This window comes from Anomaloglossus baeobatrachus, chromosome 3 (assembly GCF_048569485.1).
Source record: "Anomaloglossus baeobatrachus isolate aAnoBae1 chromosome 3, aAnoBae1.hap1, whole genome shotgun sequence".
NCBI lineage: Eukaryota > Metazoa > Chordata > Amphibia > Anura > Aromobatidae > Anomaloglossus > Anomaloglossus baeobatrachus.
The window spans coordinates 579,139,565-579,156,188 of record NC_134355.1 but is presented as its reverse complement, the minus strand read 5'-3'; the positions used below and the strand labels follow the sequence as shown (position 1 = coordinate 579,156,188).

The window sequence follows — 16,624 nt, the reverse complement described above, 5'->3', positions numbered from 1 at the left end:
CTTGGAAAATGGCGACAAAAGCGTGCTTCTTTTTTTTGAACATCGAATAATAGAATTATATTGGCTCGAATAATCTGAACCAGAATATTTTAGTATTCGCCCATCTCTAATGATTTATAGCAACATTTCTCAGTGATGGATATGTGCAAACAACCTGAATACACAAACATTAGGGAAAACACGTTTATTACCAATAGATGCAGCAGTACTTGACTTATGACCGCACATGTATCCACCAATGTCTGCACTCACTGAGAATCATGAAACTGGCCTGGACGTGGGGGGCCGGGGCACATCACTTTATGCTTCATTTAGTGGGCGACGCCCTCATTTGAAATGGATTGTTTTAATAACGTTTCTCATGCAGGTATTTCTAATCTTTTAGGTGGGGAAGGCCAATGTATAGTCTCCATTTGACTTTGCCACCTCTGTTTCTATTGTGTCGCCCTGGGCAAGCCAGGGGACACAGGTCACACACCACCACACCCTACATCCCAGGTAGGAACATCTAAGCTAACCAAAAAATCCTTGTTGCCTTTCTCCAGAGACTGATGATTCACACCAGGGGGTGGGCCAGGCGGTTGGCTCCGCCCACCGAGGAGTTCACAGCTCTGGAGGCGGGAAATACCAGGCAGTCTAGTCAGGGAGGAAGGAGTGGAGGAGTAGCCCAGACAGGGCTAAAGTAAACAGCTAAGTGAAAGTGAAGGAAGAAAAGTAGAAAAGGAGGAAAGCAAGAGTGGTGACAGAACAGAAAGAGTGTGCAAAGCCTGAAGAGTCCAGCTGAGTGCAGGGCAGGTCAGCAAGGTCAGCAACGGCAGTGACTGTCTGAAGGGGGACCGTTTGGAAGTTCCTGGAAGGACCCCGTAGGCTGTGTGCCCGGTGGTCTGGAGCAGTGTTCCGAAGGACAGTCAGCACCAGGGCAGGGGCCTCTCGGACCCCGGCAAGGCTTGGAGTCGCCATAATTTGCCGAATCCGTCAGTGAAGGGGACGTAGATCCCCCAACAACCAAGTCCCGATTGAAGGCAACAGCCCATCCAGTGTAAGAGAGACACCGCCACCGCCAAGGCACCAGATTCTCAGGGCCAGCGCCTGCGGGCAAAGAGTAGAGCTCCTCCGGTCCAGCTTGAAGCCGGGGAGCGGGTTACCGGTGGGGACCCATCGCAACCAACAAGTACACAAAGGTGCTAGGAAGAGGGACATCACCGTCACCTACCGGGAGAGCAAGTGCAGCCGTCCGTGGGACCGTCTTACCAGCCGTTTGGTTTACCGTAAAAACTGTGTCAACGTCTCAGGCTGAGTGAGTACCACAGTGCCGCAAGGCACAGCGCTGCCCCCGCGTCCCTGCGCCCACCAGGCCCTGCACCCCCCAAGCCATCACCGGGCCCCGGGATCACCAACCCCTACCCACGGAGGGGTAACACAACACCTGGCTGCTCCGCATCACCATCCCCGGGATCCCCATCCAGAGCAGCGGTGGTGCAATCACCACAACCGTGGGTGGCGTCACGGACAATAAACAATTCCCACACCCAACAAACCCCTTTCACTCACGGGCGAGGAGTGCCGCTCGAGAACCCCCGGGATCCGGCCTACAGCTCGAGCCACCACTGAGCAGCAGCGGCCGGACCCGAGTAGTGGGGGTGAGCGTAGTGTGCTGACACCCTCCTCCCCGCCCGCGACAACTTGGCGTCACGAACAGGATCTTACCGCTCCGCCGTTTGGTAGAGGTGCGCCTTGTTACCGCCGGAGGTATCCGGCAGAAAAATTTCAGAAGCCGCCATCTTTGGCGCGAAAAGTTCCCGCTCGAGCGTCTTCTCGAGTAGTAGAGGCGCGAAGGCCAAAACCCCGCCCCGAGAGAGGAGGGGCCGGAAAGAGCTAAGGGGGACGCGATGGCGGCTGGACGCATGTAGCTGCGGCTATAAAAGCAGGGACGCCAGGACTCTGCAGACATACCGTTCCTGGAAGAAGAAGCCATCATGTGGATGCCGTCCCGCGACACCGTAGCCCCCGCGCCTGGAACCGCGGCGTGGGTGGAAATCCGAACTGCGCAGCTCTACCAAAGGCTGCAGGTCAGGATGCAGCTCCTCATGGAGGAGTGGGAGACCGAAATGGCGGACGTCATAGCCACCGTGCGGAGACACGAGGAGGAAGCGGAGAAAGGGAGGGTGAGTGACCCACGTCCCGATGCCCTTGAAGGGCCGGCCATCGCGGCTGTGGGGCCCGGTCCAAGCCCTCTCCCCCCGTTGCCTCCCTCGCCACCCGTCCCGGAGGCCGTGACCCCGTCACTAGGCCTGCTACCACCGCAACCGGTAGCAATACCCGGCGTCCCCGCCCAGGCGGACCGACCTGTAGCCGGAGCCCGCAGTACACCGGAGGTGTTACCGTGGAAAAGCCCGAAGGGTAAACCGGAGGCATCCCCTGAAAAATCCCCCGAGCCGGAGCCGATGACCCGTTCCGAGCCGAAGGCCCAGCAGCGGAAAGCCCCTATGCCCATCCCCCACACCTCGGCTGAGGTAGCGCCGGGTTGTTGTTGCAAAGCAGCGCCCAAGGCCAAGACACCGCGGGACATGCCGCCCCGATTCCTGACAGTGGGCAACGTCCAGGATGTCCCGCGGGGCCCGACCCGTGCGCCGGCGCTGGCAGCAGCGCCGTATTGGGATAGGGAGCCGATACCGCTGGGCCTGGAGATCGCCGAGAGGGAGCGGAAGAAGGCCGAGCTGGTGGCCCGAGCTATCCGGGAAAAGGAGAATCTCCGACAGGCCACGTTCCGTGTCCGGGGTCCGTTGTACGTGGCGCAGGTGAGGCGGTTTGATGTCCGCCGGGGCTACGGGTTCATCTACGAGCCGGGCCTGGAGGCCGAAGTGTTTGTAGCCCGGCGGGATGTGAATGCCCACCTGCCTGAGGAGCATCCCGGCCGCAATCTGATGCCGGGAGATATCGTTCAGTACACCCGGCACTGTGGGGAGCGGGGGTTGTTCGCGCTGGACGCTAAACTAAGGGGCAGCCAAGAGTCCCGAGTGAGCGCCGCGCCCCCTCCCTTGGAAGGAGCACTGGAGCCTGAAGGCCTGGAGTAGGGCAGCGGATGCCCGTTGCACCGTCCCCGTTGGGACCACCACTTTGTTTGTTGTTGAAAAGTTTAAAAGTTTGAAAGAATGATAAGAAAAAGATGATTACCGAAGTTTCACCTGATTTGCTTTGTTGATTTGCAACCGGCTGGAGCCGGCACCGTTGTCCCCGTGGGGACCGTTTAAAAAGTTTTGCATGGGAACTATCCATGGACAAGCCCGTGAACTTGCAGGGCACCCACAAACGTTAAGTGGCTTGTAAATATGTTGTTTGCCGTTACCGTTTCCGCAATGCCGCCTCCGGAGAGGCAGGTTGGGGGGAGGGCCCTCAGCAGAGCAGGCTGGGGCCCAGCCACCAAAGGAACCGGTGGCTACCCTCTGGAGGGGAAGGACAGATCCCGCTCGGGTACCGTGTGCTGGACTGTGGGTCAAGGGGTGCTGCCTGGGCTTTAGGGGCAGCATCAGGGCCAGGTTGCTTGGGTGGGAGAGAGCGGAAACCGTAACTGTAAACCGTTTGCAACGTTAAAGAAATGTGCCTCCCATTAAGGTAAGAGTTATTAAAAATGTACATATGTTATTTTACCATGTTATCTTTTACAGAAAAATAAAACCGGTGTTGGACGGCAGCCCGCGGACGGTCTGCATTTTGCTAAGGGGGAATGTGTCGCCCTGGGCAAGCCAGGGGACACAGGTCACACACCACCACACCCTACATCCCAGGTAGGAACATCTAAGCTAACCAAAAATCCTTGTTGCCTTCCTCCAGAGACTGATGATTCACACCAGGGGGTGGGCCAGGCGGTTGGCTCCGCCCACCGAGGAGTTCACAGCTCTGGAGGCGGGAAGTACCAGGCAGTCTAGTCAGGGAGGAAGGAGTGGAGGAGTAGCCCAGACAGGGCTAAAGTAAACAGCTAAGTGAAAGTGAAGGAAGAAAAGTAGAAAAGGAGGAAAGCAAGAGTGGTGACAGAACAGAAAGAGTGTGCAAAGCCTGAAGAGTCCAGCTGAGTGCAGGGCAGGTCAGCAAGGTCAGCAACGGCGGTGACTGTCTGGAGGGGGACCGTTTGGAAGTTCCTGGAAGGACCCCGTAGGCTGTGTGCCCGGTGGTCTGGAGCAGTGTTCCGAAGGACAGTCAGCACCAGGGCAGGGGCCTCTCGGACCCCGGCAAGGCTTAGAGTCACCATAATTTGCCGAATCCGTCAGTGAAGGGGACGTAGATCCCCCAACAACCAAGTCCCGATTGAAGGCAACAGCCCAGCCAGTGTAAGAGAGACACCGCCACCGCCTAGGCACCAGATTCTCAAGGCCAGCGCCTGCGGGCAAAGAGTAGAGCTCCTCCGGTCCAGCTTGAAGCCGGGGAGCGGGTTACCGGTGGGGACCCATCGCAACCAACAAGTACACAAAGGTGCTAGGAAGAGGGACATCACAGTCACCTACCGGGAGAGCAAGTGCAGCCGTCCGTGGGACCGTCTTACCATCCGTTTGGTTTACCGTAAAAACTGTGTCAACGTCTCAGGCTGAGTGAGTACCACAGTGCCGCAAGGCACAGCGCTGCCCCCGCGTCCCTGCGCCCACCAGGCCCTGCACCCCCCAAGCCATCACCGGGCCCCGGGATCACCAACCCCTACCCACGGAGGGGCAACACAACACCTGGCTGCTCCGCATCACCATCCCCGGGATCCCTATCCAGAGCAGCGGTGGTGCAATCACCACAACCGTGGGTGGCGTCACGGACAATAAACAATTCCCACACCCAACAAACCCCTTTCACTCACGGGCGAGGAGTGCCGCTCGAGAACCCCCGGGATCCGGCCTACAGCTCGAGCCACCACTGAGCAGCAGCGGCCGGACCCGAGCAGTGGGGGTGAGCGTAGTGTGCTGACACCCTCCTCCCCGCCCGCGACACTATTAAAACTGGTTTACTGTGGTTGTGCAGCTCATATATTAGATCTACCACTGTGATGCTGATTTTTCGGCCTACTCTCTTTGTTTGCATGGCTATCCCCTGATGACTATGAAGGAGAAATGCATCGTGAGGTAAGCAGTGCTTTTATAGGGCATTATCCACATAGGAAGAGTTGTGGACTGCCCTTGTCAGGGCGGGAGTTTGGAACATATAGGGCTATTGAAAGGAGCAGGGTCTAATAAGGCTTACCCATCTCCTGTTCATTGAAGGAAATGGATGGCTCCCGACATAACTATGTGTTTGTCTGAGGACGGGACTTTCCAAAGATCTGTGGCCTGGGTTAGATCGTCTCAACATTTTTGTTTGTATGCTTTGGTTTTCACATATTTGCTTTATCACCAATATTTATAGCCGTGGCTAGTACAAATGGCTGGCCACTGTTAGCGTCTCTGTTGATAATAGATGTCTTTTCCCTAACCTAGGATATGCAATGTTTTTATTAACCATTCATATTATTTATTGATTGTGTGTAATACTTCATTTTTATCATAAGTATAAGTAAAAGTTAAGTTTCATTAGTATCTCATATGCTGCTGGTTTACTTTACTGACTAATGAGATATATTGTTAATAGTTTATTTGCACCTCAAGGCTTTGCTTCTTCAGGCTATGTGCACACGTGTGTGTGCTCTGCACCGCAGCCTCTCCCTATAGACAGAATGGAGACAGCATGCAAAGCGCACAAAAGAAGTGACGTGTTGCTTTTTAGAACGCAGCGATTTGGCAGCATGCAAATCGCTGCGTTCTAAAACGCCACGTGGGCATGGATTAGGCACAATCTTCATAGATTGTGCAGGGGACGCTGGACGCATGCAGTTACACTGCGATTCAGATCGCAGTGTAACTGCATGCACTACGCACATGTGGGCACATAGCCTTAGGTTATGTGCCCACGTTGCATATTTCCATGCAGTTACGCTGCGTATTGCACTGCAGCATAACTGCATGCGTCCTGCGTCCTCTGCACAATCTATGAAGATTGTGCATAATCCATGCCCACGTGGCTTTTTAGAACGCAGCGATTTGCATGCTGCCAAATCGCTGCGTTCTAAAAAGCAACACGTCACTTCTTTTGTGCGCTTTGCATGCTGTCTCCATTCTGTCTATAGGGAGAGGCTGCATCCAGAGCGCACAAATTCTACAGTCACCAAAGTTTCAGAACGGAGCTATTCAGCTGCGTTCTGAAGCGGACATGCAGTGACTTCGCTGCGGTGCAGAGCGCACACATGTGGGCACATAGCCTTACACATGTCGAGTATAGTGCAGTCTCATCTAGTCCTGACAATGAATGGGCCTCAGATTTGGTTTTGAACTGCGTTCCCTTTATAGTCTTTCCAAGCACAAGGCTGGGAACTGCAGCATCACTGGTGTGAATACATTTTATAAAGATTTTATTTCTATATACAAATTTTTACCTTCTTATACCAGGGCATGAATGGTGTCTCTGCAAATAATTTGTCCAATTTCAAAGGTAAAAAATAGATATTCTTAAAGGCTGAGAGGGTTGGGTAGTGTTCTCGGACAGTCTTCTCATCATCTTCGGTGACTATGTCCCCTAGTCCTTCCATGAAGAAGACCACTTGTCTGTCTGGATACATTCGAGCTGTTGATTCAATTGAGCACAAAACCAAGGCTGGTTCATTCAGTCTATCTGTGCTTTCTACAAAAAATATATTATTTCCTTGCTGAAGAACATTCCTTTTAATCATATCTTCATAATCGAATGTTGGTTTAGTATTGTGATTGGCAGCATTCTCTGCGATGGAGGAACGATATGCGGGAGAATTATGAATTAGGGAGTCTTGGGTGATTTTTTGTTTGATGATGTCTCTAATGAAGAAGCTTCCAGTTACTATAAAAAGCAAAAATATTGGAATTTTTAGTTTCCTCCACATAGCTGTGATGTCCTATAATGTATGGGAAGAGAAATGACATCATTAGATAGGCTTATATTAAACTACCAGTATATCAAACAGTCCTCCAGGTGGAATAGCCTCTATGATAATAATGAACTATGAAGGTTCAGAGAAGTCAACCCCAGTTGCAGCTGACTTATTAGCTCACCACTTGTTATTTGCATTTCTATTTCTTATGCGTTATCATGAAATATGAGCTTTAAGTTCTTATATAATAATAATCCATATGTGCATTGGGTGGGTATAAAGTGACTAGTATACACAATGCTAAGAAGTGACTAAATTTGTCACAACAGTGACATTACCTGGAACTGGACTCCCCGAAAAAGTAATGAACATCTAGAAGAAAATTGGTTTGAGAATCTGTACATGTAACAGGGGGACAGTTTCGGATGAGGAGAAACCATCTGTCCTGCAGGGGCATCCTTACAGCATGGCTGGGGGGACACAGAGGAGCCAGTCCACAAACCTGTGACTGATGAAAACTCGTTGTTGACTCTGGGATGCCTGCACACATGAGCCAATACTTGCTGTTGTGCCTGCACAATGACCCTCAAATTGCAAGGATTCAGATGTGTAGTGATTACTGGGTGGCGACTCTGCTGGACCCACGCTACAAAGCTACTTTCGCCACTGGAGCGGAGTAAAAAATGCATGAAAATAAGGCCAAGCTTAGTAATACTGTACTTATGGCATTACCACCAGACATCGGGAACTCGGTGGAACAACAAGGCGGCGTAGAAGGAGGAGGAGGAAATGAACAACGCATTGGTCGAACCTCAATTAATGTGCAGCCCTCAACACAATCCAGCAACACCCTCTGGTATGGTGCATATTTCCAGGAGTTAGCATCTAGCAAACATGATGAAAAAATACGTATCCACAGGTATCTCAGTGCTATCTGTTGGTTATACACCATTTAATTTCTGGGTGGCAAAATTGAATGCATGGCATGAGCTTGCACAATACGTTTTGGAGCTGTTGGCCTTCCATGTCGCAAGTGTACTGTCTTATCGTGTTCAGCACGGCATGGGGGGGGGGAAATCATCACAAATAGGCAAATCCTCTTGTCCTCAGCTAACGTGGAGAAGCTGACAGTGAGCAGCTGATTCTTTGGCCTAATTTTTTAGTAAAAACTACCTCTCACCACTTCTCACCAAGTTCTGTGGCCTTAATCTTATTGAACAAAATAATTCTCGTCACTCCTCATGAGGGTTTGTGGCCTTACTTTTTGGTAAAAACTAGCTTTTCTAACTCCTTAGTGTACCACCCCGCACTCGGCTGCAGCTGAGCCGCTCAGATCCGGGCTCGTTGGTGGGTGGCTCGAGCGCCTCCGGACCTGGGGTCACTTCGCTCTGAAAGGGGTCTGGCGCTTTGAAGGGGGACGTAGGTTTACAGCCGGGGCCGTGGTTTTGGTTAAGTTCGTGACGCCACCCACGGGATGTGGTGAATGTGGACACCACCGCTGCTGTTTACTAGGCACCCGGGTAAGATGTTGCGCAGCAAGGTGTTAACCTCTCCGTGGGCAGGGGTGATGGCCCCAGGACCCGATTGGGAAGGACGGGCTGGTGTGGTGCAGGGCAGTGCGCGGTTCAAGGGCACAGTTGTACTCACGATGATTGACAGATACGAGTCTCTGGTAAACCAAGATGATGGTGGTCGGTGCCCGCAGCCGGTTGCGTCTGGTCCCCCACCCGATTTGGTGGTCTCAGCCTTTCTCCTGCACCGTGTTGTGTAGCTGTGGACTGCCGCGCTGCAGCGACAAAAGTCCGCTCCCCGGCTTCGTGGATGTCGGGAGAGCCCGTTGCCCGCAGACACTGGCCCGTAGGATCTCTCTGCCTGTGCGGTGGCTTTCTATCCCCCTCATTGGGCTGTTGTCTTCAGTTGGGACTTGGGTGGGAAAGGACCTAAAGTCCAGACCTCAATCAGTTAATTAACTCGGTCCAGTAGTTTCTGGACCTCGTTTAAGGGTCTGAGTACCCCCCTTTGTGCTCCGGTTTCCAGTCGGTTCCCCGGTTCGGTACCGGCGGGCCACTACCCTGGCCCGGTCCCTTACGGTTCCACCGAGCCGTCTTCCTGGCTCCTGCAGGCTGAGGCCACCGTATGCCTTCTAACCAAAGGTGCCTGGGCTCCGACCCAGACACCTGTCAGAAAGCTGCAGACCTGGGCACAGGCCTGCTGCTTGCTTGAACTCTAAACTGAACTCCTTGTTTTTCCTGCCTCAGGACCTGTGTACTCATCGGTGGGTGTGTCCAACCGCCTGGGCATGCCCCCTGGTGTGTCCATCAAACCCTGAGGGAGGTGACTAGGGTTTTAAGGTTGGCTTATGGCACCTTTTTAGGGGACAGGTGTTGTGCAAGGGCTTATCTGTGACTACCTGGCTAGTCCAGGGCGTCACACTTAGCAGTGTATGTGGCCTTCATTTTTGATAGAAACTACCTCTCGCCACTTCTCATTAGGTTATGTGGCCTTACTTTTTGGTAAAAACTACCTCTCGACACTTATAACCTGAGTATGTGGCATTAGTTTTTAACAAACTTCTACTCATCACTAGTCTGTGAAATTATAAAAAGCAACAAAAAGAGGAGATAAAGCTCCCCCATAAATTTAATATACAGCAACAAGAGGGCAACTGATCCAGTCAGCCCAAGCCAAGGAATGTAATGCACTGACAGAATGCAGCCAAACTCCTCAATAATGATGGATGCTTCACAGGTGCAAAGTGGAGCAATCACTCACACACTACCAGTCATTGAGGGGGTGATGCTAGATGATAAAATTGCACACTAGTGGCGTGCATATGTGACGCCCTGGACCTCAGGGGTCACAGGTCATTACACACACACACACACACACACACACACACACACACACACACCCTTACCTGGACAGGTCACACTAGTCAAACTTAAAATCCTTGTTGACACCCTCCATGGTTGATGTTCACATCAGGTGGGGTGGAGCCTGGCGGTTTGCTTCGCCCACCGAGGAGTACACAGGCTGGAGGCGGGAAAAACACACAGTTGAAAGGAGAGTCCTGTTGTGGGCAGTAGAAAAAGAGGAGCGAAAACTGTTGGTGTCCGGGTTGGAACCCGGGCACGTACAGCAAGGTCGGCAGATGGTGGTGGCCGTCTGCAGGAGTTGGCGAAGGTTAGCGGAACCGTAGGATTGGGGTCGGGTGGTGGCCCACTGGTGCCCAACCGGGAAGCTGTTTGGAGCCAAGCACCAGGCAGGGTACTCAGACCCCGACTAGGCTTAAAGCCAACCTCTAGTCAAATTCTCTGATTGCGGTCTGGACCTCAGGGGTTCATTCCCAAGCAAGTCCCGATTGAAGGCAACAGCCCAACCAGTATGGATAAGCGCCACCAACAAGGGCCAGAGATCCATAGGGCCAGCGTCTGCGGGCAAAGGGGCTCCTCCAGCACAAATACGTCGGGGGGGCGGACTACCGGTGCCCAGGCATTGAAGTCAACATTCAAACACAGGTGCAGGGAAACGACAGCCACCATCAACTCATCCAGGGAAACACTGCAGCCGGCTGCGGGCCCCGTCCATTCAGCCGTTTGGTTTACCAGAGACTCTGTCCATCTGTATCTGAATGAGTACACCAGTGCCATCCGGCACCACGCTGCGTTGCACCGCGACCCTGCACCCTGCGAGCCCCATCTACTAGAAGGCAATCCCCCATCGGGCCCCGGGACACACCGCCCCTACCCACGGAGGGGTCAACACCTAGCTGCTCCCCGCCATCGCTCCCGGGAACCCTGTCACCAGTAGCGGTGGTGCCCATCATCACCACGACCCGTGGGTGGCGTCACGAACTCTGTACCAATCCCAATCACTCCCCCTTTCACTCGTGGGTGAGGAACGCTGCTCGAGCCCCGGGTCCGGCCCACTCGAATCACCGAGGAGAAGGCACCGGATCCGAGCGGGATCTTCCCGAGCAGCCCCCGCGACGGGGAAGCCGGCCCCCGCCCTCGACAACTTGGCGAGGATTAGGCCCCATGTGATCCTGGGGATAAGAAGCAGGGACGCCAGGACTCTGCACCCACCTTGTTCCTGGAACCCGTGCATGCAACACCCCGAGCAAGAAACATGTCCGCCCCGTCCGGAAGGCCTGAAGCCCCGGAACCCACGCCTGGAACACCGGCGTGGTTGGAGGCCCAAATGATGCTGCTGTGTCGCCGCAACCAGGCGGAAATGCGCCACCTGATGGATCGGTGGACGGCTGAGGTGGGGGAGCTGGTTATGGTCGCGTGGTTGTACGAAGTGGAGACCATTCTTGAGGAACGGGTAGGTGACCCACGCCCCTATGTCCTTGAGGGACCGGCCGCTGCGGCTAAGGGACCCGGTCTGCCCCCGGCTTCCATACGTTCTCCCCCGGTGCCCGCGCCGGCCGCCACTGCTTCCCAGCCCGGACCGCCGACGTCTCCACCGGCAGCAGGAGCGGCGCCCGCTCAAGACGCTGAAGCTGAGGTGGCATGGGGCCCGTTACCGCCGGGAACGGCGGCGTGGCTGGAAAATAAGCTGGCGCAGTTTTGCATCCAGGTCCGGGTTGAGTCGATGCAGCAGGCTCTGGGCTGGAAGCAGGAGATAGAAGAGATGGCAGCCGTGGTGCGGGTAAGCGAGAGGCTCGCCCTGGGGCAGATGCCCCTGCAGGATCAAACCTTCCCAAACCTGCTGGCCCGCCAGGAGGCAGGGCCTGTTCAGGATGAGACCCGTGAATCCCAAGTGTCCCAAATCTCTGCGCAAGCCCCGGGCGCGAGGAGGGTGCGCCTGGGTGCTCAGCTACACATTCAAGCCTCCCCGCCACCTTCTCCCAATGAAAAGTATAGAAGGAGGCTGTGGACAAAAAAGCGCAAATAGGGTCTTACCCCGATATATGTGGGGTGGGGAAGGGGGAGTAAACTCACTCACCTGATGTAGTTGTGACAGTCACAACTACTATAAGTGCATGTAAAACAAGATCCACGGCTGCAGCCACCCAGTGGCAGACATCAGAGAGCAATAGAGAAGGGTGTTCAATTGCCGCGCCAACAGATCACTCATTCAGATGATGAAGACCAATGTCACTTTATTTTCATACAGGTCTACGCGTTTCTGGAGCACCTGCTCCCTTCCTCAGGACCATCAGGTTAAAAATAACATCAAAAACTGAAAATTGCTCCCCAATGAAAAGTAGGCAGTGGATCCCCTTTGCAAAAGTAAAGTCCCAGTTGGGACCTACAGTTATTATGGCAGCGCTGAGCTATTGAAGCGCCCGTCCCCGTTGGGACTCATGTTGTCACCTTTGCCCCCACTCCCCAAAGAACACGGCCGAGAACTTGCAGGCCACCCAAAAACTATTGGGTTTATAAATATTCTGCCCCAAATGCCCTTCCCGCAATTGCCAGTCTCCGGAGAGGCTGGTTGGAGGAAGGACCCACAGCAGAGCAGGCTGGGGTCCGGTCACCACCAGGACCGGTGACTATCCTCCGGGTCGGGGGTTCCATTGGACGTGGGGCCCCTGAGTGACTGCCGGGTGCGAGACACCATACCCGTTCCCGCTTGGGTAGCCTGGGCCAGGTTCCTGTTTCCGGACTGGGGAAAAGTGGTGCTGCCCATTTCTTAGGGGCAGCATCAAGGTCTAGGTTGCTTGGGTGGGAAAGCGGAAGGACATGGATCCGTTCCCTGTTATTAATTAAAAATGTTCCGTTTGTAACGGTTTAAGAATGTGCCTCCCGTAAGGGAAGAAATGAAAAATGCTTAATGTTTTACATGTTTCTGTTCCCATGTTTCTTATATTTTTCAGAAAAAGAAAACCGGTGGTGGACGGGCAGCCCGCGGACGGTCTGCATTAAACCAAGGGGGAATGTGACGCCCTGGACCTCAGGGGTCACAGGTCATTACACACACACACACACCCTTCCCTGCACAGGTCACACCAGTCAAACTTAAAATCCTTGTTGCCACCCTCCAGGGCTGATGTTCACACCAGGTAGGGCGGAGCCAGGTGGTTGGCCCCGCCCACCGAGGAGTACACAGGCTGGAGGCGGGAAAAACACACAGTTGAAAGGAGAATCCCGTTGTGGGCAGTAGAAAAAGAGGAGCGAAAACTGTTGGTGTCCGGGTGTCAGCGGTGGTGCCCATCATCACCACAACCCGTGGGTAGTGTCACAAACTCTGTACCAATCCCCAATCCCTCCCCCCTTTCACTCGTGGGCGAGGAGCGCTGCTCGAGCCCCGGGTCCGGCCCGCTCGAGCCACCGAGGAGAAGGCACCGGATCCGAGCGCGATCTCCCCGAGCAGCCCCCGTGAAGGGGAATCCAGCCCCCGCCCTCGACACATAGGGCGCTGTTCACATCTGTAAGTGCACGTTGTTCGGCTAGCAACCTATTAGTGACGCCCATACTATTCAACCAGGCGGGTTGCCCATACACTACCTAAAGGCAACATACAGTGACAGGGGCTCCAATATACACGGGCTGTATTAAGAGGCTTGGCTGCATCCTGTATAAAAATGTGCAAAAAAAAAAAATCTCAAATATACATGAGATATTGGTTAGAATCTTGGTCAAAACACATAAGCTTGCAACCGAACGTCAAGGATCCTCATGTTTGCAAGTCCCTAAACTAATAAATGACAAAAAAGCACAAGAAGAGGAGATAAAGCTCCCCCATAAATTTAATATACTTACACCAACAAGAGTACAACTGATCCAGTCAGCCCAAGCCAAGGAATGCAATGCACTGACAGAATGCAGCCAAACCACACAATAATGTTGGATGCTTCAGAGGTGCAAGGTAAAGTAATCACTCATACACTACCAGTCATGGAGGGGGAGATGCTAGCTGATAAGTATGTATGCTGCACTTAGCCAATTCCTTACCTAGCTGCATATAGTTTCCCCTAGTCCTTGCTTCTGGAGCTTTAGTATAAGGCTATTATGTGGTACAGTATTAAATGCCTTTGCAAAGTCCAACTAAATCAGATCAGCTGCATTACCAATATCCAGATTTGCGCTTACCCCCTCATAGAACCCCAACATGTTGGTTAGACACGACTTATCTTTTATGAATCAATGCTTTCTGTCAGTTATTACTAGAGTTGAGCGCGGTTCACGGTTCGAGGTTCTCCAGTTCGCGGCTCGAGTGATTTTGGGGGCTGTTCTAGATCGAACTAGAACTCGAGCTTTTTGCTAAAGCTCGATAGTTCTAGATACGTTCGAGAACGGTTCTAGCAGCAAAAATACCAGCTAATTCCTAGCTGGCTTTCCGCTGTAATAGTGTAAGTCACTCTGTGACTCACACTATTATGACATTTCAGTGTATAGTGTGCGGGAACAGCGCATTCCGATCACTGCTGTATGTATAATGGCGATCGCCATTTTTTTTTTTCCTTGTCTTCCTTCCCTAAGCGCGCGCGTGTAGTGGGGCGGGCCAGCATGTCAGCCAATCCCAGACACACACACAGCTAAGTGGACTTTTAGCCAGAGAAGCAACGGCATGTGTGATAGGATGTCCATGTCACATGTCCCTGCATTATAAAACCGGACATTTTCCTCCAGCACGCCATTATCTGCCTTCTGCGTCCTTGGTGTCAGTCATCACTGGCGGAGCTCCTATCTCCGATACTGCTGTGTACGCTCCATACACAGCGCTGTACAGAATAGGGATAGAAGTTTCTATCAGTCCTTTTAAGGGCTCATACCGGCAGGGTCAGAGCCATAGGTGACAGGTCCATGAAAACAGAGTTTAACAGCTACACAAGATGACAGCGTCTGTGTAGCTAAGGTCAGGGATTTCCTCGCTGCATTTCCCCATTAGGAGGGATAGAAAGACAGGCTTCCTTTCCTCTACCCAGAGACCCACAACCCTGCCACTGTACCCTCCTGCCTTTTGCACACTCAAGCTCATTGTTACTAAGCCATTATACTAGCAAACACTGAGTGAACTTAGTGGCATCCTAAAAGTGGCTGTTTGACTTCTGTATTGTCCCACTAGTGCAAAGATATTTGCAGCACGTCTGCCTGCATTGCACACTCAAACTCATTGTTACTAAGCCATTATACTAGCAAACACTGAGTAAACTTAGTGGCATCCTAAAAGTGGCTGTTGGACTTCCATTAGTGCCCCACTGGTGCCAAGCTATTTCTAGCACCTCTGCATGACACCCTCATGCACATTTTGCTACGCTAATGTTATAGCAAACTCAGGGAATTCATTGCTGTATTTGATAATTCGGAGGGATAGAAAGTGAGGCTTCCTTTAGCTTTTCCTTCTGTTTATAGACAGCATCTCCAAGTCCACACCCGAAGAGCAATTTCTCCTCCACGTGTAAGTGTGGAGAGGCAGCTAGTGCGCATGCGTGTGCCGATTTACCCCAGCTGCAGCCTAACTACAGTGTTTCGCCTAGTGAGTATGCTCAGCCTGACTGTGCCATTCCTGAGGCTAAGTCTTCATTTCGGGATACAGCGCATGCTCCCACACTTAGTGCGAAAAGCCTCTTTGCACAGGTACTTGCATTCCGTGCCGGGTCTAAGTCCTGTTTTGTGCCTAGACACCATGCTAAAGTTGATAGTCTTTTTTCAGAGACTGTATTTCATGCAACTGACCATGCTCAGGCACTTACTGCATCAGAGACTAGGTCTGGTAATGAACTCTTTGGCCCTGCCCCTGATGTGGGGGGCCCATATAGACCACAGGGCATCAGGTGTCCTGACGATGTGGCCAGGCCACTCCCAAATGGCTTGCAGAGGCCCGCCCCTATGACTTGTCACCTCATTATTGATGGTCAGATGATGACTGGTGAGGTGTTTGTGTCGTGGCAGCCATGCGGTCATTATTGAAGTTGCGGTTCCAAATAGGACGGTAGTTATGCCACTCATGACGTGTCACTCTGCTTTTGTCTCCAGGAGGTGCATTGTGGTCCACCCTGGTTTGGGGCGGACCCAGGTTATAAAACGGGCTGGAGCCAACAAGGAGGTGCGCAGTCTTCTATTATGCTCCGAAAGAGCACACCTCCATGTGTTGAACCCATTGCAGCTTTAGGCCAGAGGTAGGCAGGGATAGGGCGTCGATGCAGGCCGCCACCACAGTTGGTAACGCAGAACGGTTAAGACCAGCTCCTGTCCTACAAGTCCTGCTTGTGTAGCCCAGTGGCATTAACAGGCCTGCTGCTGCTGATGCGCCTGCTGTCCACAGGTGTGGCCCCAATGCACACGGTCAGCGTACTGAATGGCCCCTGTGATGTCAACAGGGAGTTCCTGGGCTGGGTGGGCGTGTGGACCCTGTGACGCTAACAGGGCTCCCAGTCTCAAGATCCGAGTGACGTCTAACTCGGTTCAAGCTACTATTAGTTTCATAGCCACACAGATCTGTATCCTCCACCTAACCTTCCAGTTGCCAACCTCTCCTTTTCCATCTGGGAGCACGGTGGACATTGACTGCTGATGGGGATATATAACTTTCTCTTTCTTTTCTTATTAATTTTCGTGATATAGCGGTAACATAGTATATACCACCTTATCCAAATCTACCAGTCCCACCATAACAGATGGTGTTTCTTCATCAAATGTTACATAGTTACTTAGGTTGAAAAAAGACCTAGGTCCATTACTTTTGCTTAACCAACAAACCCATGGACAAAAACTTTTTTCCCCTTTCCAACACACCTGTTCCGCTTTCCACCAGCATCTGTCC

General features: G+C 52.7%; 1 protein-coding gene across 1 annotated transcript in view; it reads right to left on the bottom strand.

The window, feature by feature from the left end:
• LOC142296888 (alpha-1,4-N-acetylglucosaminyltransferase-like) overlaps positions 1–16,624 on the bottom strand; it is a 74,072-nt gene that overhangs the window by 22,787 nt on the left and 34,661 nt on the right. Inside the window, exon 2 of the mRNA XM_075340983.1 lies at positions 6,443–6,934. Within this exon, the coding sequence (XP_075197098.1) occupies positions 6,443–6,922 (480 nt within the window). The 5' untranslated portion in view covers positions 6,923–6,934. The remainder of the gene's footprint in view (positions 1–6,442; positions 6,935–16,624) is intronic.